The sequence below is a fragment of the Chelonus insularis genome, unplaced genomic scaffold (assembly GCF_013357705.1).
Source record: "Chelonus insularis isolate UGA/USDA-ARS -01 unplaced genomic scaffold, ASM1335770v1 contig_87_pilon, whole genome shotgun sequence".
In the NCBI taxonomy this organism is placed as follows: domain Eukaryota; kingdom Metazoa; phylum Arthropoda; class Insecta; order Hymenoptera; family Braconidae; genus Chelonus; species Chelonus insularis.
The window spans coordinates 214,455-241,217 of record NW_023276775.1 but is presented as its reverse complement, the minus strand read 5'-3'; the positions used below and the strand labels follow the sequence as shown (position 1 = coordinate 241,217).

Sequence of the window (26,763 nt, the reverse complement as noted above, 5' to 3'; positions counted from 1 at the left end):
CTATAAAGAAGGATCCAATACAACCATCAATGTTGTTTGTAGTGTACCAGGCTGTTTTAAGCTTTCAACTTTTGTGAAGTCGGGATTCAAGTTCACCGAACTATTAAAGATTTTATTTTTTTTTTTGTTTGACATGTAACAGGAAGAATCGATATGGAAAGACATTTCGCTATTAAATAGCAATTCAATAATTGCATTCAAAAAACTTACTTTATGTAACAGTTCATTTCCAAACCAACACCAATTGAGTAATTGCGATAGTGCGGCACCAAGATATAACGCAAATTTTATGAAGTTTGTTTTCTCATCGGCTCCCTAAAAAAAGTAGTTGATTAGAATAAGAATGGGAAGTTAAATTTCATTTCAAAATGAAATTGACATTCAATGTCTAAGTTTATTCTAATTATTTTACATAACTATTCAATATATCTTCGGAAAAATTAAGAATGATTCGCAATGAAATTCAATGATAGAGGTTAACTGAAAAAAGTAATGATTTATGAGCATCGCCGTAAATTGTGCTTACTATAGTTGTTTTATTGTATATTACCTAAATATTACTTAAGTTATTTTCCAGGTATTCTGAGATCTCTTGAAAATTGAATAGATCCGAAAATTAGTTAAGAAAATCATCGTTCAGATATTTTATGGCTTTCAGAAAACCCACGTGGTAAAAAAACAATAAAACATTGAGTAATGTTGTGCGTGTCATTTGAACATCGTAGAACATATCTTAAAATCGTAAATGTTATTCATCTTGAACATTATATTGATAATACTTTGAAGTTTGTAAATTTTTGTACAAAGTTTATTTGATCGTTAAATTATTAACAGTTAATATTCAAATTAATTCACAAGTTAAAGTAAAGTGGCTTGATAGTAATCAAAAGTTGGAAGAAATTTCTTTTGATGATCGAAATATTTTACATTCATTCAAAAATCTAGCATTGAATAATCCGTACATTACAATTACAGAAATAATCTTCCTTAAAAATAGTTTATCAGTGAATGCGATAAGAATTACAGCTACGTTTGCTCACATGACTATAACAACAAATAATATTTTGATTAATCGTAATCTATCTAATAGTTTTAAAGTTTTAAATTTTTTGTTATATTTAATGAAAAAAAATTGTGCATCCGTCAGTTTTATGTAAGTAAAGGTCTTCTTCATCAATTTTTATGTTATTTTCAACGTATGAGGTCGTTTTGGAAAATTTTGATTAGAAATATGTGAAAGTTAAAAATCACCTTTATAGGGTGTCAACTTTGGGGGCAATTTTTACCCCCTTGAACGTTTTGCCGCCGAAAAAAATACGTAGTTCATCATTTCCGACGTAGATTATTACATACAAACCACAGCTATTAGACGGTGACCACCTTGCGAGGTTTTCTTGTCAGTCAAGAAAAGGAGATAAACAAACTCTCCCCTTGTCGCTATGAACATTCTAATCGTCAAGCAACGTTAACAACTTATAAAACTGTCGTTAGTCTAATGGTCATTAGATAAAGACATACAGATATTTCACAATATCAATATCGAGGGTTGAAATTTGACAGATTTATAGAGGAATGTCTTGTTCATAATTCGGTCTAACTACAATGATTAAAAATCGCAAATCCAGCTCGTGGGTGATGATGAGAGCATCAATTTCAAAAAAGAAGGCACAGGAGAAATAATTTTTATGCTCCTACTTTTCATAACATTTTTTGATGTTGTTCTGACTTCGAGTCGGCCGGACGAGCAAACAAAAAACTAGTGGACTGTAATAAATAAGAGCAGAATAACGAAACAGGTTGGATGCTAGAAGGTTCCTTAAAAAATGGTTTATCAACACTAAATTGTATGGGTTTTATAGATTTTATTAACCAATAACACTTAACTTAAACAATAGAAATTAATAATCACTAAGTTTATGTGAGTTGACTGTACATTAATTGTTCATACACTTTTGAATTGTCTGATAGTTGTTTTTTCACCAAAAAGAGTCTCAAACAGTGAATAGCAACAGGCACACTATACACCTGAGTTGTTCGAGTGTGTGATGTATGTGTGACTGTCCGTGAGGCACTATGGCGTCGACGCCAGTTCAGCTTCGCGCCCAAAGACACTACAACGGACTTTACTGGACCACTGGCACTGATGAGATTGATTATGATGATTTACTTATGTTCGTGAGAGTTGTCTGAGTCTACTTGACCGTACTTGATACTACCAAAGGTGAGCTGACTGCACAAAACCGCGATTTGACTGCGACAAATTATACAGAGATGACCGCGTAATTTGCCTGGAGCTAACTGACGCCACAAGTGCTCGACCGCGTGCTTGTTGGCGTCGCTAGGGCCGTAGAGTTGCCTTCTGGGCCATGAGGGAAATACTTCCCGATGATTGGTACAGTGAGTTGACTGACGCGCCGGTGGACAAGTCCGGCATTAACAATTTTTGAATATTTCCCGACTCACTGACTTGGGGCCCTCTAAGTCAGAACAGATGTTAATATTAACGATTGGAATTCGACACACTATTAGAGAACAGTCTGATTTATAACTCTATTCGATTAAAATAATTAAAAACTGCAAAACAGCTTACGGGCATTTATGAGAGCATCTATTTTAGAGAATACATTTTCTAACAAATCATCAACTAACTACATGTCGAATAAGGGTCAATAATCCTTAAGGATTATTCCTGAACTAAGACCTAAACTAAACTAAACCTGAACTAAACCTAAACTAAAACTAAACTAAACCTGAACTAAAGACCTGACTTCGGTTTTCCAATCTGGACGTCGGGCTTCCCTTGTCTATGTATAATACCTTGTCGTTAAGATTGTTCCTCTGATTTATTTGTTCGTCTGAAACATTGGGAATATTTATCATCTTATAATTGTTCATTTTGTAGTGTTTCGCACCACAGGCGTTTGCACATTTTCTTACGCTCCATTTATAGTTTTCCTTTGTAAGTCTTTTTTTTTTATTTCTTGGTTTAAAATGTCTGATTTTCCGTGTCTTGCAGTCATTTTAATCGCATCCTTATCTTACCTGATATTTACTTTTGGTCTCTGCTGATGTCAATGTCTTTTTGGATGAACTTTGTGTTTTGACGCTTTTCTTGACCGTTCAAATCATTTGTCTCGTAGCAATTTGGCTCCTCCACTACATTTGCAAAGTACTTATTTGAGTTATTTTCACTGAAAACTTTCTCTTTCTACTATCGAGAGCCAGTCTCGATTTTTTGTTCGTTCGGTGAAGTACTTTTCGTATATTTATCGTTCGAATTTTTATTCTCGACTTTCTAATATCTGATACTTTGTGCATTTATTTGTATTAGTAATTGTGTTTGCATTGTTTCATGCTGTGATTCTAAATATTTTTTTTTGGTAAGCATTTTTTTTAAGTGTAATACATTATCAGTAGAATTTCGTCTGTGTGTGTCAATTTTTATTCTGTTCTTACTGTACGACGTCATATTGCTGGTTCTGCTAACAAAAGATAATTATTTTTCAATAGCGAATACTTGTTCATACTTCGTTAGTAGTAAAGCACGAAAATCTGTACACTTCTAAAGGCCTAAAAATAAAGTGCGTTGCAATACCAATCTATGATCAGAAATTGAGAAATATTTGCGTCACTATCAAAATGTTGAGCCGCAGCACAGCACTTCGCTGTCACTTTAATTTTTATTCGTAAAAACGCTGATAATTCTCATTTTAGTTTAGAATTTCGGATTTTGCACGCGACGGAAGATTTATATTTGATATTTACAGGGCGACATTCTGAAAGTGATAGAGATGGACATTTTTAAATCCTTCAAAAAAATAGTGAAGAGAATATCAACGACGTTATTGAAGTTGGTCCCATCGAAGCCAAAGAAAGTTTTTCAAAAAGGTGTACAAGTTCTCCATTACATGTCAGTGACGATGATATGTCGTCTACAAATTGGAATGAATCACATGTAGAAGACTGTGAAGTTAGAAAAAAAATCCAAAGACCACTAATACGCAATCTTCGCATTGAAATTCAACGCTCGTGCTTATTTCGATAATGAACAAGAAAATGGAGCGAACGATATCACACAGGTAATCAGGAGGATGGCAGAATGTTTGAAAATTTAAGAGAAAACGGTGAAACGGATTACGAGCGAGTGGCGAAAAAACAGCAAAGTTAAATCATCAGGAAGAAGTGGAAGGCCGTCTATTCCTCGTGACAAAAACTTGCAAGGTTTGATAAGAAAAAAAATTAACAATTTTTATGCAAGGCAAGAATTTCCCACTACATTAGCATTGTACGAAGATCTAAAAAACGAAGTACTGGATATTCCAGGATTCGAAGTCTCTACTCTAATAAAATGGATCGAAAAATTGCATTTTTCTTATAGAAAACTGGCCGAAGAACCTGTATGGATGGAAACCATAAAAATCGCAGGGCAACGCGATAATTGTTTGAGAGAAATCCAAAAATACTATGACAAAGGTAACAAAATCTTTTACACGGGTGAGTCATGGTGTGGAGCTAATCGTAGCAGAAAATATGGATGTATCGAACAAATTGACGCAAGTTACTTCGACAGCTATGATTTATATCGCAAAAGAGTACAAGAAGCAAACGGAGAGGGAGGTCGTTTTATCACACCTTCTGGAGCAGGAAAAAAAATCATCGTTTTGCACATTGGAGAAGATGACGATGATTTGTACATCGAGCAATGAAATGCCTTGTAGGAATAAAAGGAACCAACAACTATCACGACGAAATGAACGCTTAACATCACCAGAAATAGGTTGCAGACGTACTACGCGTACTTCAGAAGAAATCGGTAATTGTACAAGATGCCATACCACACGATGCTGGATACAGGATTCCGCAATCCTACGACGCAATGGAGAAAGCTACAGATAATTGAATGGCTGATAAGCCATGAAGGAGAAGTCCCGTCGAACTTAAACATTTTGAAGACCTCAACGGATATAAACTGCTTAACTTAGCGAGACCTCACGACTATTCAAGACATTATGTGTTAAACAAATTTGTCAAAGAAATGAGAAATGACAAAGTCGAAATTCTATGGCTCCCTGTAGCTTATTGTAAGTATAACTCCATTTAATTAGAATGGGCATACGTAAAAAATTTAATCGACGAACGTAACAAGACTTTTAAAGTCAATGACGTTCATCAACTATGCGTCGAAGCAAGAGAATCAATTCCACCAATGCTATAGTCACGGTGCATTGAGCACACAAAGAAAGAGAAAGATAAGTCTCGTAAACTCGGAAGGACAATTTCAGAAAAGACTGAATCGATTGTGGAAGCTAAAAATAATGACAGCGATGAAAACAACACATATGTAGAAAGTAAAAGTGACGATAAAGAATAAAGCAGAAAAGAGCAACAAAATAGTTGTGAAACGAAGTAAAAGTTGCGTAAAAAAACGAACTGAATGATAAAATATCGGAAAAAGAAAAACCGTCACATCTAAAATAGATTAGAGAAGGTACAGCGTAGAAAGCTAACTATGTGTATAGAACCTCAAAAATGACGACTGGTCAAAAGAGTGAACAGAATAATAGAACACTGGAAAAAAAATCAAAAAGCACTCTAGGTGCGACCCGTAAAGTCTACATGACTAACGTTATATTAAAGATGTGTTAAAATTTGCAATTTGCAAAATTGAATCTATTAGAAACAGATCTCACTGAAAAGCTTAAAGAAAACTTACAAACATTATTGTGATGGTAAGACTTGCATTCGAAGAACTTGGAGATGTAATATCGGAAATCCCCGAAGGACTTAATACACTAAAATATGGATCTACGTTACATTTTGAGGGAAATTTAACCGGAGATTATGATTCTTTTAAAAGTTTTTACAAGGAACTTGTGAGTAGTGGTGCGATCAATAATACATCTTCTACAACAATAACAACACCCTCAAAAACATCATCTTGAAGAGCAACACCATCGACTTCAGCAGCATCATTATCACCACCGTCGTCATCGGTGGCGGTACCGTCAACATCATCATCAGCAGCAGCAGTATCTACCGATCTCAAATTGAGTGATCCGGACAGCGCTTTTAAAAATCGCCTAAGTACTCATGTTGTGAGAAATCTTAAACTCAAATATTTGAAGGGTATAGAAGTAGACCCCTCGTCGTGGGTATACCTGTTAACCCTGCCCTTATTATAGCAGGCCAGAGGCTGAAAGCCACCATCACCTATTCAATATGATAGACAACTCATTCATATTTAGTGATTAAGTGTATCTATATTCATAGTTTAAGTATTTTTTGTTAATAAGGATTAAAAACAGATATTATTTGTGTGTCTGAAAGTGTGTTGCTAATTCTTCTAGCATCCAGCCTCCTTAATTTGATATTACAGTCCACTCAGTTTGATTTTTTTTTATGACGGCTTACTCGAAGTCAGAACACTTATTGTTCTCGATATTCTTCTCCATGAGTTCACGAGCATAGTCTTTCCTTTTTCATTAGAATCGTAGATTAAATCAATATCAATCTTGAGAAAAAGCAAAGGTGAAACAAACGATCGAAAAACGATGATAATTTTTATAATCAATTTCGTTATTAGCATTGGCTACTTTTGTTTTGCTAGATTTTTTTTCAATTTATTCCTTAATTTTTATTAAATTCAGTTTAATATTGATTACATGTATTCATACGAAATGTATAACTGTACTAACCATGGATTGACATTATCTAAATTTGTTATTTTTAAGGAAAAGAACAGACAAAAAAATGATCTGTTTTTCTCCGTATTATTGAAAATCACGGAGAGAAAAAAACTGAAATATTCAACCGTATCAGGAATAAAATAGGAGTTCTTTGGGACAAACTCAGTCTTCATGATAAAATCGTAAAACGGATGAAATTTTCCGACTCGGGATATACGTTATGCAAATAATGAAAATCTTGATTTTGTTACGTTCTATTTTTAATTGTTAATAATAAAAATGTTTATAATAGATAAATAGTATCATATCGAAAGCAGCTTTTTCTTTTAGAGCTGTACGAAACCGTACGTTGAACGTTAATAATGACAATGACATAGCTACTAAAAGTTCTAAAATCGATAAACGTTAATTATTTAAATCTAAGAATCAACCATATTTAAAATGAATTATTTTCTTGGTTTTTTCGTTGAAAAAAATTCGTTACTTTTTATGACACAATCAACAGAACAACCAAAAACTTGGTGTGACTCTTCAGATTTTCCCGGCTTCGCTTGGGATTGAAATAGTATTAATAGTTTTTTATTCATTTTTTTCTTTTTGATTAATGTTAAATATAATTTTGTAATATTGAACTTTGCGCCTTGCAACACCAGCTCACGCTTAATCGTCTCTCTTTGCTCTGTTACATTATAGTAACTGTATGTGTTCCTGGTATTTTTACTTAAAATAAAGTTAATATTAAAATAAACAGTATTTGTGACTCATCAATCTATCAATTAATGAAATTATGTTTACGTCAATAATAATAATATTATTTGAATACATTTTTCATCATTTTAATAATTAACAAGACACACATTAACACTTTTAATATTTTTTTATGATAATTTTATGTTTAACATCATTGTCAATTTTAATATCACACAAATTTTCAAATATTAAAGCAGTAGAAGTTTAACGTCAAAAATAAATATAAATTTGACAATTATTATATTTTTCTTTTCTGAAAATAAATTATTTTAATTAATTAATTCCTTCTTTCCAAATGAATTTTTTGTTAATAATAAATCATTACCTTTGAATTAATATTGTTTGATTTTCCTCTCATAGTTATTATTTTTTCCTCAATATTTTTATCATTTTTATCATCACTATTCTCAATCGGTATATTCTGATCGATATTTAAATCTTCATTAATATTTAAGTCATTATTTTCCACTTGAGGTGTAAAATTATTTTCTATGTCATCAATATTAGAATAGAAAGGAAGTAAATCATCACCTTCTCCATCTTTATTAGTATTTTTTTCATTACTAAAACAGCTTCAACTTGTTGAAGGAGTAAATTGATAATTTTAAATTTTCGTAGATTTAGAATAGTTTACCGTCATTATATGTAATTATTCCAATGACATTAACATAAGATCCTTTTATAAACTGTTCTGTTTCTTGAAAATTTATGAATTTCAAGCTCATAAAAACCATCAGCAATGGCTGCAAGTCCATATAAAACATTGTACGTAGTTACTCGGTATGGTTTGATTCTAATGTAACCTTCAATCGGTTAAATAAAAATTCATTTTTTATATATATTACTGTTAATCAACTCTAGTCGATCGCCTCGTCATTGTAAGTAAATGTATATATAATTATAATTCAGTCAATCATCTAGTCATGATATAAACAGTTTTTTTTTAGTCATTATTTTAACTAATTTATATTGAATAGTTTATAAAACAATTTAAATTTTTTGCTTATTTTTTTTTAAATTTTTTATAAATATTTTAAGAATCTCAATTTTATCTTCATTTAAACATTTGTCAATGGAAAAAAATATTTTTTAAATGGATTCAATTTTCTTTTGAATGTATTCATTAATCATGTTCACTTTTCTATTTAATGGCGTAAGAATATCACGTTCCTGTAACCATTTTTCATTCAAATAGTTTGTTTCAATGTTCGGGTATACACAATTAATAAGCTTATTTAACGTTGAACAAATTTTATACAATTCTTGTGTAGGTATTTTCCCCGTATTATTATTTATCGGTTCTTTTTCACTGCCAATATCACGTAAATATTCTGAGAATTTGTCACATTTATCATTATTCGAAGATTGAAGACGCATATTAGTCGTAAGTTTCATTGTTGTTACTTCTTTTCAAAGTTGGGGTGATTTCAAGCAAGCTTTGATTTAATCAACCATTGTTCCTTTTGGAATAACGGGTAATGTTTAACGGAAATCTCCAGCGAATACGACAAACAAACCGCCCATCACTTTCTGGTTATCACGAATATCTTGTAATGTTCTGTTAACTGCTCCAACTCCACGCTTATGCATCATCGATATTTAATCCCAGAAAAGAACTTTAGGTTCTTGCAAAACTTTTGCTTTTCCAGTTCCTATCTTAATATTGCAAATTGGGAATTTAGTATGACTCAAATCTATTGGAATTTGTAATGCAAAATGTGCTGTCTTTCCACCAGTGAATAATGTTGCCGCAATTCCGGAAGATGCAACAGCTAGAGCTATTTTTTTTTCTGATTTGTGCTAATAATAAGTTAATTAATAATGTCTTTCCTGTTCCGCCAGGTGCATCTATAAAAATCATACCATCTTTATTGTTTATAAACCTTTGTAAAACTTCATTATAAATTAATCGTTGATTTAAATTTAATAAAGGTTTATTTTGTATAACATAATCACACATTTTGTTAACATCATACGATAATTCTGTTATCATTTCTCTACATAAAGTCTTGAAGAACTTGTCATACCTAGTTCTGATGAAGATTTTCCAATCATTTTTAAAATTATGTCTTCAATAATAATCAAAGCTTGATCATAGATTTCATTATTAAAATTGCGTATTATTTGTGGGTTATTTGTTTGGAAACTATATAAAATATCTTCTGACATGCTATCTTTGTGTTTCTCCCAAAGTTCTTAAGAATTGGAAGGTTCACAAAATGATATAATAACAGCAAAAAGATCTCGAATTTTAATTGGTGACTCGGATTCTTTTGCTTCTGTCAAAGACTCATCCCATCGGTTATCATTCTCAAGCAGTCCTGATGCCAAGCAAGCTGCATGATATGTAGTATATTCTTAGATACCAACTGTTCTGAGATCTTTAAAGCATGTTGGACCTCTTACTTTATGAAGCAACATTCTTGAATAGTAACATTCGAAGTTTCTCGGATGAACTGTATAAACACGACCGAGTGCATCACTGCATTTAATTCCGTTATGCCCTTCAACATCTTCACCTTGTTTGCTACAATTGAAAGTTTTTTTAGATTTATCCCAAGTGTAAAATTTTGGAACTTCAAAGTAAAGGACTGATTTTGCAAAATCATCTGATTTACATAACTCGAAAAATGATGTTAGTGTTGTATTTTGTGGATTTGTTAAAATGTTTTGCAAATTATTTTGGTTAAAATATACTCTTTGTCCATTTTCGAGATGGACATTCAGATGAACAACTGTTGGATATCGTTCATGTATTGGAAATCCAAAAATACGCCATGCTGCTTCATTGCTTGAAATATATCTACCAGCTTGATACTCTGAAATTTCATCTTTTTTATCATTATCTATCATAGTAAAAACTCCTTGATCAGAACCTTTGTGAACATATTCTAGTATATATTTAATAGCGTGTACAGAATTACAACATTTAACGTTCATATGTGAATCAAACATTCTTAACAGTAACGGACTATATGGAACGATCCATCTGTTATCAATTTCTACTTCAATTGATTTTTTTTATTTTTGTTGTTTGTCCACCATCATCTGGTTTTCTTTTTCGATATAAAGGATAACCATTCGTTTCGGTTTCTGTTTCTTTCATGAATTTTTTGTGGAAACATTTTACTACAAAAATTATCTTTCATACATGGAGATTGTGAGTTAAAAACGCCACATAGGCCATGAACCATATTTTTAATGACAATAAGATGAAGTTTGTTGTCAATTTAAGGATCAGGAATTTTAGCTAAGATAATTTCATCTATTTGATTCGTTTTTAATGTAGTTTTTAGCCAGATTAAAATATGTACATGAGGCAATCCTCTTTTTTGCCATTCAACCGAATATAGCCAATATTTAATTGTGTCAAAAATTTTACCTTTTGTAATATCATTTATCAATTTAATCAACTTCTGTCTGAGAATACGTGCTATTAAATCATGTCTATCTACACTTGATTGATCATACAATAAGTTGTCATTTAAATTTTTACCATTCGGATTAAATGTAAAAGTAATTAACAGTGACGGTTTGCCTCCATAACTTATCTTGAGTATATTCATGCATATTCCGTGGTCCTTCAGTGTAAGTTGATGGAAGGATTACTCATTTTCCATGATTGTTTACGTTTTTATCATTTATGGTAGCATCTTTCAAGTGAATGTAGCCATCAACTCTAAGCTTTTTTTGTTTTAATCTTATATATAGTAAACGTTCGCTTTCAATTTTCGCATACATATCTACTAAATATGGATTTAATAGTTGCTTATAATTCAATATATGATTTTCTTTTGGCTTTACAATTAAACGATAAGCGCGAAAATCCATTGCAGATATCATTTTGTAAGTTTTATTTGATGTTCCCGGTCAAACTTGATTAATGTTTATTGCATACCCATCTTCACCTCTAGGAAACATTATTGGATACTGTAAAACATCATAAGAGATGTGTGTTTCTGAAATATTCATAAGTTTATTGTTTCGTGTTGTTAAAACAATATCACGACTTTCAAATTCATTTCCTGCAATATTAATAGCGACTTCATTGGCAACAGGAGTATTAAATATTCGCTCACGACCGTCAGTTGGCCTTTTATTTGCTTTTATGATTATTTTTAAATCATCATCTTGATGATTCTCAAGTGTCATTTTAGATTTTTTTACGTAATAGTTATTTTTATGATTTATTTTAAATTTAATAATTAATAACTTTAATATTTCTAACTTTTCTATGTATTGTATAATTTAATTCAAAATTTTAATTTTTATTTCACTTAAAATTATGTACTATACTGAATAATTGTAAATTATATTGTGATTTTTTTTAAACTAATAGAATTTTCTATTAATAATTTTTAATTAATTTTTTTTTATTCTAATATTCTAATTTCTGTAGATTTTTTTTGTTTTTTCCTTTTTCGCTTGAATGCGTTCCTTCTTTATCTCTTTGTCACGTTTAATATTGTTTCTTTCCTTGAAAAATTACTTTACGTCTTCTTATTTCCATCCATTTTATCATTTATACTTTTTGTTCTTGTTTAATTCCCATTAAAAAATATGTCAATAACCCTAAAATTATGACATCAAATTGATTATCTTTGTATTACTGTTTACATTCAGATATTGTCAAATTTATGTCAATATGAATTGTACAATTTCATTTACTAACTTACCTTAAATAATATAATTTTATATTTTATTCATTTTCAATCATTGATGGAATATTGATTTATTTTGTTTTCCTATTGATATGTATAGTAAGTTGTGAGTTTTATTCATTTATTCTTATCTATCAATTGTATGTTCGTAATATAAGTAATACAATTTTTTTATTTTCATTTCAATTGAAAATTGATTTGTATACAATTGCAAAATTTTTCTTTTACTTATGATTTATACTTTATTTATTTTTTAATTGTTTTACAAATATACATATATTTTTTCATCAACTTTCATATATATATTAGTGTGCGTGGGCGTACGGTAATTTTTTAATCAATGCATGGGTGGAAAAATAAATATGCACGTTTTTTTAGGATTTTTAAGATATATATTATATGGCAATTTCATAAAAATCGTAATTGCCGTTGAAAAGTTATTAATATATAACATAAGTGCGTGGGCGCAAGATCGAATATGTGGGTGGGGAAAAAAACGCGCACAATCACCTAAATTCACCGAGATGCATGTCATGTCAAAATATAGTAGATCAACAGAACAACCAAAAATTTGGCGTGACTCTTCAGATTTTATAAAATCATAAATTTTCGATTACATCAAAAATATTGAGACCAATTAATAAGTAACAATTATGCCAAGTTTTTGGTCATTATGTAGTCCTGTCAATATGTATTTTAGAATAAAAGTCCGTTGAGGACTAACCGATTTTTTTCATTAAGTTGTTTTTAATGACGGCAAACAACAGTATGAAAAACGTACTAAATTTCTTCCGAAAAGAAAGAATCTAAGAAAGCAATTAATTCAAAATATTGTTGATTTGTAGATTCAAGTACTTAGCGTTTAATAATAATTTAAGAACGTTCAGTAGCTATATAATTGTTATAATTCATGCTTGGTGCACATTTTTGTACAGCCCTGAAGAAGGGAGCTTTCTTTATGAGATTAGCCATTTTTTCTACACATTAACCGAAAATAAATATTTTAAAAAATCTAAATTTATTCAGAAACTACTTCGATTATTCGTAAATGGGCATTGAAGCAATAATAACTTGATACTTTATAATCCGTTATTGGCAGAATTTTATGGGAATCGGAAACTCGGATCACTAACTAAATAAAAAAACGTGTTATTGCTCTAGAAATAAACTCTTATTTTACTCAATTTTTGCGCAATAAAATTGAAATTTGTATATGTTGAGAATTAATTAATTCTCAGTTTGAATTTGCCAGCTGACAGGAACTTCGGCGGCCATCTTGGGACTGGGTCGATAACCAATCGACCAAATAATCAATAATTCTTAATCTAGTCACTCATTTGACTTATTTTCTGTGTCCTTTTTGACTAATGAAGTTCCTGTCGCCATTCTTCCACTGTTCTCGTTCACGTGTAGACGCCATTCTTATTCATTCTTCACAAATCTTACAAGTTTGAGTCAATCATCAGTACTAGTGCTATTGAAAATCATCAGAGCCATTCAAGTTTCATTCTAAAACTATAATCAAGAAATATTCAGTGTAATTCAAGACATTTCATCAAGATTCATTTTGCATTGCATTGATAGGCTAACGCCACGTGCACAATCACATTCTTGCTCAACTTGAGAAGCGTGCTGAGCTCGTGTGGGAGGTCAATAATACCGAACACACCAAGTTGAGTAGTTTTTTGGACATTCAATTCAGATTCAAGAATTAAAATTAGACATTCAGTGATTTTGAGCGACATTCAGTCTTCCTAGTTAACAACTCAAGTTTGTCAGTATACTTAGTGTACCTGTTAGTGCTTAAAATAAAGATACTTTATTTTTTATAAAACCTGACTTCCGTTTGCTCTGTTCCGGCACAATCATCCCTATCCTTAAACGGTTAGGTTAATTCACAAGTTGAGATTTTCTAAACAAAATCGAATTGCTAATTTTTTGGAGATTCCATGACAATTTAAGGTGTATATTTTTCGTACGAAAACCACTTAATGTGATTTTTGTAATTAATATATTGTTGGTATCTACGACGATTCAGTGACAATTAAACGTTCCTATCTTCTAAAATAGAACTCAATGAGATTATAGTAATAATCATTAAAGATATTGTTTTTTGTACTGATTGATTGAATTTTATTTATACTGAATTAATCAAATCTTTCTAAATTTTTAATTGAATTTTTTTTTACTTTTAAATGCTCATTTACATTTAACTAAACTTTTGCGCCTCTATAGAATAATTGTCCTTCATCTTAGTAGTAACTCAATCAGTCACTTCAATATTCTCATAATTTGCCTATAAAAATAGAAGCTTGCTGCATAGACTAATTTACAATAGTATCGTTCAGATTTTACAAGAAACGTTGTCTATTTATTTCAGAGGTTACAATTGAATTTTACAGATTGAATCGTACCGATTTCACTTATAAGCGAACTAAAAATAAACTTTTTTAACTAATAAAAAGAGAGGATCTCTTCCACCTCACCATCATAAAAAATTACATGAGGTTGAAAACAAATTTCACCAAAAATCAGTAATTCTTTATCGGAATTGAAACATCCCTCGAATAATTCTTATCTTTCGATTCCAGAAAAATTGAATGTGTTGTTAATGATTCTTCGGTTTAGGAATTTATAGTACAAGGTTCACCTACCGAGTTCTCGTGTGTTTATATTACAAATATTGATTGGTATAATAATATATTGTCTTGTTTCCCAGCATGAACAATAGACTGAAAGCATATTAATTATGTGTTGTTTAAGATGATATAGCAAAAAAAAAGCAAAATACCTAAACCCAGACAAACAAATAACAAGGTTTTCAAAAACTTAATGTATTCATAGTTATTGTCACTCTATAGCACCATTTTATCTCGCAAGGCTTCCCCACACGGGAATCCAATGTATCCATCCACACCTTTAAAGAACAAAAATACATAACACTACATAATGATTGTAAAGATTTTTTAGTTATATTTTAAGTAGAAAATTATTAAGATATTTCTTTCAAATTCTTTTTACATATCGAGGATAGATAAAAAGATCGACTTTGGACGAATGTCCTCCGAGAAGAATGTAAGAGAAAAAATTTAAAGAATCGACGAAAAACTTTTTTTTTTCTTATTATAACAAAAAGAAGCCGGCAATGAGAACTTTTGTGAGTCGTCATGGCTGTTTAGATCAGTCTTTAATTTTTTCCATGTATAAATTGGATTAATGAAGAAAAGAAATTTTTTTGTTAGAATTTTTAGTTTTTTTTTTTATTTTAAAAATATATGTAAATGTATATAAGATATATTCTGTAAGTATCTTAAATATCTCTTTTTTCTTACTATGATATGGACGGGATATATTCCGGATATATAAAAATCGATCAAAAGTATAACATCTCAAATATACTCCGGATACATTTTTTTTGTATCTGGTTATACCTTGGATACATTTTGTCTATATTTCCCTGGTACATTATGGATACATTGGATTTCCGTGTGGGCCTCTATTTCAATAGCAAGCAAAGTGCCTTCCGTGACTTAGATGGCAGAGCTACCTGGTTAGGGACAAACTGTTACCAGCGAGAAGAATCATAGATAGGTAACCGACAAACTTGATTCACCTACATGCCCAAAAAATAATTACACTGTACAAGTCGTAGTCACTAAAACTGAGTGAATGTCACTGTCCTACGTTTATTCTTGTAAGTGTGCAAAAATAGATGTAGAATTATTTTTTGTATAATCTACACAAATAGCATAAAGGTTCTCAACTGATCTTTTACAAGGCTATTTCGTCATTAACAGATAATTTTCTGATTAAATTTATGGTCAAGAGTCATGAATGAATACATAGGAGCATACATTGCGGATACAATGTTAAATGTCAAAGTCATAATTACATCCCGCAATACATCTATGGATAAAAGTGACCCCAAAAATGTTGCAGATAGTGATTTTGGGCATGTAAATAATTCCATGCATTTTATGTTTAACTAAGCTGACGTTTATTATTCCCAAATATGTGAATTGCCACCTAATAATCTATATGCTTAGAGAGCTTATATTAAAACACTTCGAAATATCGCCCGTGATGCAAAAAATTCTTATTGAAGTACTGTTGGGTGGTTTCAAGACACCTAGTAAAATAGATAGTTTTACAGGCGATAATAAAGGCTTGAGCAGATGGCAGCATTATTCATCATAGGTTGAAACTGTTGATTTTCTCAGATATTTACATTGTAATGTATTCAAACAAGACGCTTTTTGATTCAATACAAACAGTATTGAAACATGTTTACGTCTAACACAATCTTGTGATTCTTTTCATTTAATGATGACCTCGGACATTAAGGGTAAAGTTGACATGATTGAAGCATCGTTAATCGTGCAACATATCAAAATATCGCCTAGCACGTTGCTGTGTCATGCCCAAGTTTTGGCAAAAATCATAGCTTAATATTCGTTAACACGCATAGAAGTAAAAGCTATACATGATGGTGTTCATGGTAAAACTATAGATAACGTTATTCGCGGACAATTGCCACGTCGTATTATAATTGCATTTGTTGATAATAAAGCTTTCAACCGTAACAAAAAATTGAATCGATTCAATTTTCATCATTACAAAATAAATAATTGATCGTTGTATGTTGATGGTCGTTGAATTTCATCAGAACCTCTACAATCAGATCCCACCAAAAACTATCTATACGACGATGAATATCATACGTTACTCTCGGAGACAGGAATACATTTTCTAAACAAAAAAAACGGCATTAGTCTTTGTTCTGACTATGAGTCGGCTGAGTGAGAAGTCGGGACTTTGTGGACTGTATTTTTTAGGATGTTTGGATGCTAGAACAGTCGGGACTTTTGAACGGTGAAAATGAGTTGGCTGACACTATTTAACAGTAACAGTTCACGATTTATTAAACACTAAAATCACAGTAACAGAAAAATAGCAATAAAAGAGTCTTTGAATTGTCTGTACAGTCTTGAGTTCACGGAAATTTCACACAGAGTTCACTGATGAGTTGACTGATGAGTAGAGAATCACAGGAAAGTTGAAAGTTTTCCTGTACTGATCTCTGCATCAGGAGTAGCCTGATTTTTTTGAGTAGTCTGAGTTTCATTGTGTTGGCGTCAGCCACACAGACACAAGCGAGTTGTTCGTGTATGGATCTTGTGTGTGTGTCTGTCCATGAGGCCGTGAGGCGTCGAAGCCGACATCATTCGCGCCTTTTGTAAGAAGGTGTAATAAAGTGCGTTGTGGTGTATCAGGAACATAAAGCATGCTAGTATTACTGGGTAATATTATGTGGAACTCGTCTTTTTGTAAAGCCATTTTTATTTTTGCTGTGGCAACTTTCGATAGTTCTTCAGCATAGAAAATACCATTGATATTTTGATGATTAAGATCTTGATGTATGTGAACGCGTGGTTGACGAAACGTTGATATGCAAAGAATTTTGAAAATTTTTTCTCTTCAACCGCTTGTATATCCTTTCGTGAAAGCTGCTTTTGTTACACTGACACGAAAGAGATCACCAACACTATATAGGCTTTTTTGATGATTTTTTATAGCCATTATTGTACTTATATTTATGCTTCATGTTCAGAAAAGCTGTTAACTCATTGTTGAAATCAATTTCAACAGGCGTAAGTTTTGTGGCACTATGTTTAGTATTATTGTAAGCGGCGACAATTTTTTGTAGAACGTCGATGTATTGTTTTGTATGTGTGTATGTAAAATAATGCCACATTCGTTCTTTTAAAGTACGATAAAATCGTTTCACAACAGCTGCTTTGACATCCGGATTTCTTACAGTTCTGAAAATAATTTCTTTTTTATTCGAAATTTTTTAAAAATCAGAGCTCAGAAATTCTCTGTTACGATCTGTCTGTAATATGCGCGCTAATCTGTTATGACTACGTCTAAAAATACTCATTTTAGCGTGAGCAACAGTAAAACTTGTTTTGTAAAGTAATGGCTCAACCCATACGAATTTACTTATAACATCAATAACAATTAATAAATATTTGATGTTGTCATTATAAGTAGCAATATTAGTAGTAGATCAACTAAATCTGCTTTCCATACATCGTCAACATGTGAAACATTATACGTGCGCCTTAAAAAACGCCGCCTCGTTGGACGGTGTAATGTGTAAGCATCTTGATTTTCTAGTCATTTTTCCACATGATCCCTGTGTATGTTTTTCGTATAATTTAGCAATTTGAGATTTACTACGAGCACTCAAAAAATCAACAGCATCAGGCGGCTCTGACTCGCTTTGTGATTTCATTGATGAAGATCCTTCAGTTATTATATCCGGTATGATGAGTCGTCGTCATTGTGATACACCTGTTGGTGTGGACGTTTCTACATTTTCAGGATCCAATAACTCTTTATTCTCTATGTACTTCTGTGGCACGTAGCCGTTATGAATAACATGTACAAACTGGTCTCTTCCTATAGCATATTCATTTTTTTCTAGCTTTCATGGCGTCATTCAGAAGATCTATAATATTAGATCCTGGTATAACTCGCCCATCAATACTAACAAGCCCTGCGTTGTCCCACGAGATAATATTATCGGGCATATTTTTTAAGCGTCTATAGAGAAGTTTTTCTTTTGACTAGAATTTCTTCGAAACACTATCAATAACAGATTGAGCAATATTATGATCAAGCGATTTATATATTGATTCCCATGTTTCGTCGCCATATGTCGACGATTTTTCATTGTCATTTTGAGTCAAATGCTGCCTTATTGCAGGCCGGCTTACATTGTTGATTAAGCGCAAATACCATTCCAGTACTTGTAAACAGGCATTTCACTTCTCACGTACATTTGGATAAACTGTAGACCATAATATTCCGTTCATTTCTTGATCAAGGCGCGTTAATACTGAATCATAATTTTTATCTGACCGGCTCGTTAATAATTTCATATCGGGCGATTGAAAATTCTTTACAGTCTCTGTAGACATTGAAACCATTTTTCTAGCATGTTCCATTTTCAGCCGTTGATCAACTTTAATATCAAGTTGCTCAAAATAGGTGCCAAAAGAATCGGTAAAAAACCACACCCCAATTGTAAAATAATCTCCTTTTTCCCCTTAGCACTTTGCTGTAAGAGAGTAACGTGTCGTTTTAATTTACGTTTTTAGTCTGCTGTCAATGACACGTTGCCGTGTAAAATGTTAAGAGCACATGTATCGCACCAGCTGAGGATCAGCTTTCTTTAATAGAGCCGCTCGTTGCTCTTTGCTTAGATGAAATAAAGCACCAAGTATTGCTGCTTGTTTCTTGCGTAATGCATTTAACGCGATCACTGATTAATAACTGGTAAATTGTGATTACATGTGCTCTTATTTATAGGTTTGCGTTGTATATAAACGTAATACTTCGGGTCCTCTGGAAAAATACACGTGCGGAATCGACAATTTTCAGGTGTTGATTGTTTCGAGTCGAGCAATAAGTAACCACGTAGCTGAGTGGTTGCATCATAATATATTTCTTGGGAAAAGCGTACATTTTCTGGGAAGGCTTGCCGGGCTACATGCTGGATCTGTAAACTATCACGAGGGTTTTTAAAAATTACAATGTAGTTAGCATTCAAAGAAATGTCACGCTGCCCTTTTCCTTAATGGAATAAGTTTTGTGTTATAAATATAACACTCAAATTACGACGATGACTACCCTTTATGAAGAGATCAATAATTATACTGTTTGATCATTCGCGCATGAGATCGTCAATAACAATCAATTTTGGTGTGCGATCAGTCGTATAATCGTTGCTAGTTGATAATCCTTTTTTAAATTCAAGAGAAAGAAACTTTAGGTAATTATTAAAATCTTCTTGCCATTTTGCATAATGAAATATTATTTTTGAGAAACGTGTATTACTCATGTGATATACAGTACGAAGAAATCTTTTTTCGTAAACAGTTTCACCGTAACCTGTAGGACCACAAATAATTGAAGTCCAAGGATGTTGCCAGCGTGGATCCATAATTCTAAATGTCCTCTAATAAAAAGTAACTATTATTTTTATGTTATACAAGTTTTAAGAGATATACAACATTACATGGCCGTCAGCATCTTTTTGTTAACGGTCAACATAGGCCTTATCACCATGGTTATATGATCTCTTAGGACGGGCTCGGAACAGCCTGAATTTTTCCTTGATGATAAATTAATATACAGAAAGAACATTAGTAGAGAATACGCTTTTATAGAGGTCGAAGCAATAAAGCTGCTATTCAAAAATGTTTCAGTTAATGATAAAAAGTTTTTTCAAATTTATAAAATACATCGTGCAGTGTATGTAGCTAATGCTCGATATTTACTGTAATGAACAAACTGGGCTAAAGCATCAGCAAAAATTTATTCTTTTTTTGACTGAATCAACTGTAAAAAATTTACGGCAGTGTGAGGCATTGATTTACAATTTACAGCTCAACGCCACGCCTACAACTAAAAGGAAGTTGGGGCATACATATCCGCGCGTAGATAGTTCGTCAAAGCATTTAAGCATTACTACGCCGGGTGCGCCACTATACGCATGCCCTAATAATAAATATTGAAAAATTTTTGTAATTTGAGGAGGAAATACATTATAATCATTAAATAAAAATACAAATTTTTTATTTAAATAATAATTACAATTAACACCTATTTTAGATTCTTCATCCCCAACCCGCGATCTCGTCGCCCCACCCACCGCTGCGCGGCTACCCCCACCGCCTGTGAAACCGCTTCGGCTGACACAAATTCATCCCTACTTTGTGGTAGGGATGGGAGTAGGGTCCGCTAAACCGGCAACATTCTTCTTAGACTATTGATGAATTTTTGAGAGGCAATGAGAATTTTTGCACCATACTGACCTTCCTACTGCGTAACTTACTTGACATTTTCGTATTTTCGAATGTGTTTCATTGTTTTTTCGTGAACTCCATTATTCATTAATTTATAGATATTTCTCTCAAAATCATTTTTAGATTTTTTTCATAAATCTGTATTTAGATCTACATACTTCTACATCATGGTGATGGATTAAATCCAAGAATTTTCGTAACAATCATTCCTATATCGAGAAATTGTTTCAAATTTCTGGAGTAAATCACATGTTTAAGTTTAGGTAATAACGTTGCCATAGGTTTACTGCTATTGTTGTTTGAAAGTTTACGGTGTGCAGGACATAACGGCAAATCTTCATGATGCTCGTGTAAGATTTTCAGATACTTCAAACCAACCTCGAAAATGTTACCAATTGAAAAATCATTAAAGATATTTTCAATTATTTCATGTATATTGAAAATACTGATGTTATCTTCCACCCATTCAAATGATCCAGTAGGTAGATACTCACTTATTGCTGCGTCATACAAATCATTTACATTGAAATGCATGAGATATGATACATTTTCATTGGGGTTATCATCATCACACATATACGAGCAATTTTCTTTCGCATATCTGTTTGAACACTGTGCCACTCCTCCTCTAATACCTTTTTCTATAAAATTGAGCATTTCTACATTGTCCAAGAGTTTGTGTCAAATTTCTGTATATTTTAACATGGCATCAAAAACTAATCCAGGTGCAGTGTAGTAATGTAACGAATCAAGCTCATAAGTGGAGATAATACTTTGTCTAAAATTTTTAGAAATGTCTGCTAACAGAAGACTCTGTTTCCAAATATAAATCTAAATATTTACCGACGATGTTTAGTTGATATTGATCCTAAATTTAAATAATTAATTTTTCGTTATCCAGAAATAGTGTAAATTTCTCAATACAATTGCTCATGAATCGAGAAGAATAAACAAATTCAAAAACTATTCTGCTTTTTGGTTTTGTGTAAAAAATTTTCTGATCAACTATTTTCCAAATGATGAAGCCAATGAATAAATAAAAATATATTCTTATATATATAAAAAAAATATATTTTATATATATAAAAGCATTCAAAAAAAAAAAAATACATCCTTTAACCAGATTTTGAAATGTTTTCAAAAAAATTAGTATATAGACTTCTAGAATATATTGTTACAATACGAGAACGAAAAGCATGACCCTTCGAGACAAGTGGCGACACCTGTATCGTTAAGAAGGAAACTCCAGAGTACTTATCACTCCATCTATGGGAGCGAACACTCCTAGCCTGTTTCAGGACAAGCAGAGGACCCAGAAATCGACCGTCGGTACAGAAGACTCCTGGATAACCATCCAAGGTCACGGGAAGAATATGACCACCAGATTCAGTCAGGAAGGCGCTGCAAGAGCGAAGTGAAGGGGAAACTCCTACATGGAAGGGGGTCCCGCTGAGACGACGCATCGAGCACGCCGACCAGTTAATCAGAGAGTATCAAACAGGCTGTCTTAGAGTATCACTCGCTCAAGAAGCTTCAGTCGACGAGTACAGTCTAGTACTGGGCTGCCGTCGTTGCCGTGAACGAACAAAACGCTGCGCTTTAAGTAACATCTCGTCAAGTAAAGTCAGTCCGGGAGTCGGAAAACGGGGTCGATCTCGTGAACGTCCACGACAAATCGCTGTCCAGGAATCAAGGAAGCTGCTGAGGAGACTCTGGAACCTTCAGGGAGGCGCCGAGTAGCCAAAGAGTTGATCAGGACTTCCAACAGCGAGGGACACCAGACCTGCAGTCCCGACCAGGGTGAAGCAACAGCATCTCCAAGAGAAGAGGACACTCACTGGTGAGCTCACACCTAATACCTCCTCGTAATTCAAGGGCATTAGGGCGAGTCCGTGAGAAGACGCGGAAACAAAATTGTAACACCTGTCCGATTCTTAATTAATGTAACTTGCTATTGTGAAAGTAATTGCACTGGAGAAACAACAATTGTTAACTTCGCCGTCCCGTACCCGGGTCATTAACTCACTTTGTCTTAAGTATTACTTACTGTAAACTAGCTTATAAGGTACAATATAGCTTGCTTCAGGACGCGGGGGGATAACCCTACGAATTATTGTCTGGAAACTATTCTTTTGTAATAAAAGTTATTCTAATTCAATATTTGCCTGGAGAAATTATCCCGGTCAATCTCTTGCGTACCCTTGTTTGCATGCTTTACAAGAGTGAAGACATTCCAGGGGAGGTGACACTGTAACTACAAGGGCATCTGTCCCGAATAGTTGACTTGTATCTCGTTCTCGTTGTCGTTCAGCACGTCGGTGCCCAAGAAGAACTCACCAAGGTCGTTGACTAAACTCTTTTCGTATCATTTACATTGTCGTAGCAGATTAGCGAAGATCGACATAGACATAATTCCCGAGAAGGTAAGTGAGAAATACGCAAAATCTTCTTGAAGCATCGACAGATAGTAAAACTATTCAAGGTCATACCAGAGCGAGCCGACTAGCACACTACTACAAGAATCTGGTACTCTATATTTCCTTTATCAACTTTCTTTTCTGAGCTAATTGCGTTGGATGCCCTTATTTCCAAAAGTCTGAACCACTGAGCCTATTCGAAGCATTCCTACAGTCACTAAGTTTCCCATAGATCCACGCGGAGAAGCATTCCCGCGCCTTTCCATGGCCCGAAACTCAAACATAACCTCACACACACATTTTGCAAAAGTCCAATCGCCAATTATGTCTCAATATCATATACTATGAGGTGTACATTATCTGGGCTCAAAAGGAGGAGTTTTCCTTCGACTAATACCGTTTGTTATGTAGTTCAACTGTAAGTTGTCGAAGAAACTGATTGAAATGTACACTCTATTATTTTGCTTCTATTGAAGCTGAGGTCTTATTCAAATGTGCTTCTAATTGAAAGCCGCCACTTTGATCAGAATCATATATTTTGTCTAAACCATGTACTCTATTCAAGTTAGACCGGGAACGGCAATTTTTCAACTTTGGTCGAACTTGACTGAAACATTCCTAGACATGCCAAACATAATCAAAAATATTTTTAAGAGAGTTGCGAACCCAGCGTCATGCTGAAAATGGGAAGTTTGCTTCGAAAGCCCTTTTTAAACGTTTTAGCGTGCGATATTAAAGACACAGAGGAATGTTTCAATCAAAAGTTGTAGAGAATACGAATATCCACAACTTTTATATAAAACGATTTTTTTAGTTTGAACTTGGTTAGGATTCTGCTATCTATAGCCTGAAATTTTTCTCCTTATCGAAGAATTAGATAAATCCAGGTCTCTCCTTTGAACTCATTTCCGCCAATTAGACTTCTTTAATTAATTTCTAGCCGTTGACATTCCTTCTTAAAGACCTAAAAGCTTTTATAGTCAGGCAAATCCCCAGGATATTCTTCAGAAATAGAATAACTTAACAGTCAATCATTCACAGTAATGACCGTTGTCCTACCAGTCCGTCTAACTCAACCATCATCAGTAGGCTCAAGTTGGTCCGAAAAGCGCGAACGATGATGGCTTACACGCCTAACGGCCTCATGGACAGACACACACAAAGATTTACATACGGAGAACTCGCTTGTGTCTCTGTGATTGACGCCAACACACATAACTCAGGTTACTCTTTGTCTAGGGACTAGTCCTGGAAACCTTACAACTTTCCCGTGAATTTCTATTCATCAGACAATTCATCCGTAAACTCAGTTTCAAAAATATCAGTAAACTCTTCATGTGAAATATCAGTGAATTCTATTTCAATGATCTCAATGAATTCAAGACTGTACACAGACAATTCAAAGTTATTAGTAAACTTATTTCATACAGTTATCCGACAGACTCCTTTATCATTATTTTACATATCACTGTCACTTTAGTGATTAATAAATGGTTGATTGTCATTGTTAAATAGAGTCAGCCCATTCATTTACACCTGTTCAACAGTTTCGACTGTTCCAGCATCTAACTATCCTAAAAAATACAGTCCTCATTAATTTTTGTTTACTGTTTACCTGCAATCCATTTTTATTTTTCTCACCAGTTCATCAAAGTCAGAACCCTTGGTAATATTTGTAATTAGAAGTCACCCATTAAATTTGTTTTAATGAATCGGAAGAATTAAGTCTAGATAGAACTGTCAATAACTACTTACTAGCACAACTTGAAATCCTGCTAAACAAATCATTGAGAAGCTTGCAAAAAGTTGAAGTAACATGCTCGAACTGAATATATCGTTGAGTTCATACACCAGGCCAATCAATTTTTGATGATTCACAATACATATTTTCCAATTTTCCACAAAATTTTGATTCAAAGCTCCAGCCTTATACTTGCGAAGTTCGATGAAGTAATCTGTCTCCCTTTTATTGCGAGCATGGTTAGACATTCCCCTCATGTTGTTTGTCGCAGAATGTTGAAAGTCAGCATTTAAAATAGTAAGTTGAACGTTGATCCACATTACTATAGTTACAACTAGTTCATCCATAAATACTATTGCAGAGAGACCGTAAATGATACTAAAAGCTTGTACAACATAAGCTAGTTCATATTTAGGTGAAGCATTTGTATCAAATGGAAATATAGCACGTACTGGTAGTGATCCTTCATTTTTCGGGAGAAAAAATAACAAAGCTATCGTCAGAAAACATCCCAAGGCAATGAATATTTTATCGAAGAATTTTTCGTAGTTCAGACCATTATGCAATATTTTTTTCACTTCTGGATCTGGAACATAAAATATCATGAAAACAAAAAATTGTAGGAGAATAAAAAGTCATATATGAGGATAATGTCAGGTGATATTTGAGTACGTGTGGCATCAGACATAATTATTTATCTATTGCCCTCGTGTTCGAAAGAAATTTTTAAAGTTTGTTTAGCACACTTTTAGAGAAGCAAGGATAGAGAGGTGGAAAACGTCGGTACGAGAAGCAACCTGTGGACGCTTTGCAGACAGAGAGAGAGAGTAACCGGCAAATAAAGAGTCGACAGTTCAAGAGCTCTTAGCGCTGTATAAAGCGAAAGTGACCAGCCAGTAACAGTAATTCTCAAGAATCAGTTGATTGCAGCTTTGCTGTGTAAACTACCACAAATGAACCATCTTGGGGTGTTGTTCCTGGGTATCTGTGAAGATCTGGGTGAGGAGCACTTTTGAGGAGCAAGAAAGGAATAGGATTATCTCGTACCCAAGCACCAGTTCCAGTACGGTTGGGGGTTAACCGCATAAAACCCAAAGAAGGAGCAACGACGGACTGTGTCTTCGAAGCTGAGGTCGCCGTGAAGTACCCGGATCTGAGAATTCCAAAGAAACTACCGTTCCCCAGGATCGAGCAGACGCCAAACGTAAGTCGGCATCATGTATTGTTCTCCTGAGCGTTGTGCGGGAGGTCTCGGTTATTTGGCTAGTTTAGTCAAATAAATTGTTAATAAACCAGTAATTACAGTTGCTAAATTAGGATGACGACAAAGCTAGAAAGTCAAGCTATAAAGCATAACAGAGAGAACTCTATAGTAAATGGATTGTAAACCAAAAAAGAGCGGGAAAACCAGTTATCAGTAATATCATTATCAATTTGTATTATGTAGAGTCTTATGAATATATGATATATTGTCAGTCATATGTACATGATCAGAAGTGTTTTATATGAATAAACAGTAGAATTCATTTTAATTAAAAACAGTAAGACTCAATTTAGTAACTCTAAGGAAACAGTCCAGATAAGTAAGTCTTTCAGTGAATCAGTTGGTCCAGAGGAACTCGTACTCGTTGA

The 26,763-nt window shown here is 33.2% G+C and overlaps 1 protein-coding gene across 1 annotated transcript; it reads right to left on the bottom strand.

Annotated features, from left to right (window-relative positions):
• On the bottom strand, positions 1-25,896 carry LOC118071570 (odorant receptor 13a-like). Its single transcript, XM_035090754.1, has 2 exons — positions 25,146-25,896; positions 1-315 (listed from the first exon to the last, which is right to left on the bottom strand). Exons 1-2 carry the CDS (start codon positions 25,734-25,736, stop codon positions 1-3), a joined length of 906 nt encoding a protein of 301 aa, XP_034946645.1. The 5' UTR covers positions 25,737-25,896.
• Positions 25,897-26,763: the final 867 nt, after the last annotated feature.

Coding starts and splice junctions, on each gene's coding strand:
- LOC118071570 (XM_035090754.1), bottom strand. CDS start 25,736: ATGATATTTTATGTTCCAGATCCAGAAGTGAAAAAAATATTGCATAAT. Junction 316..25,145: donor CAGGATTTCAAGTTGTGCTA/GTAAGTAGTTAT, acceptor TACTTTTTTTAG/GGAGCCGATGAGAAAACAAA.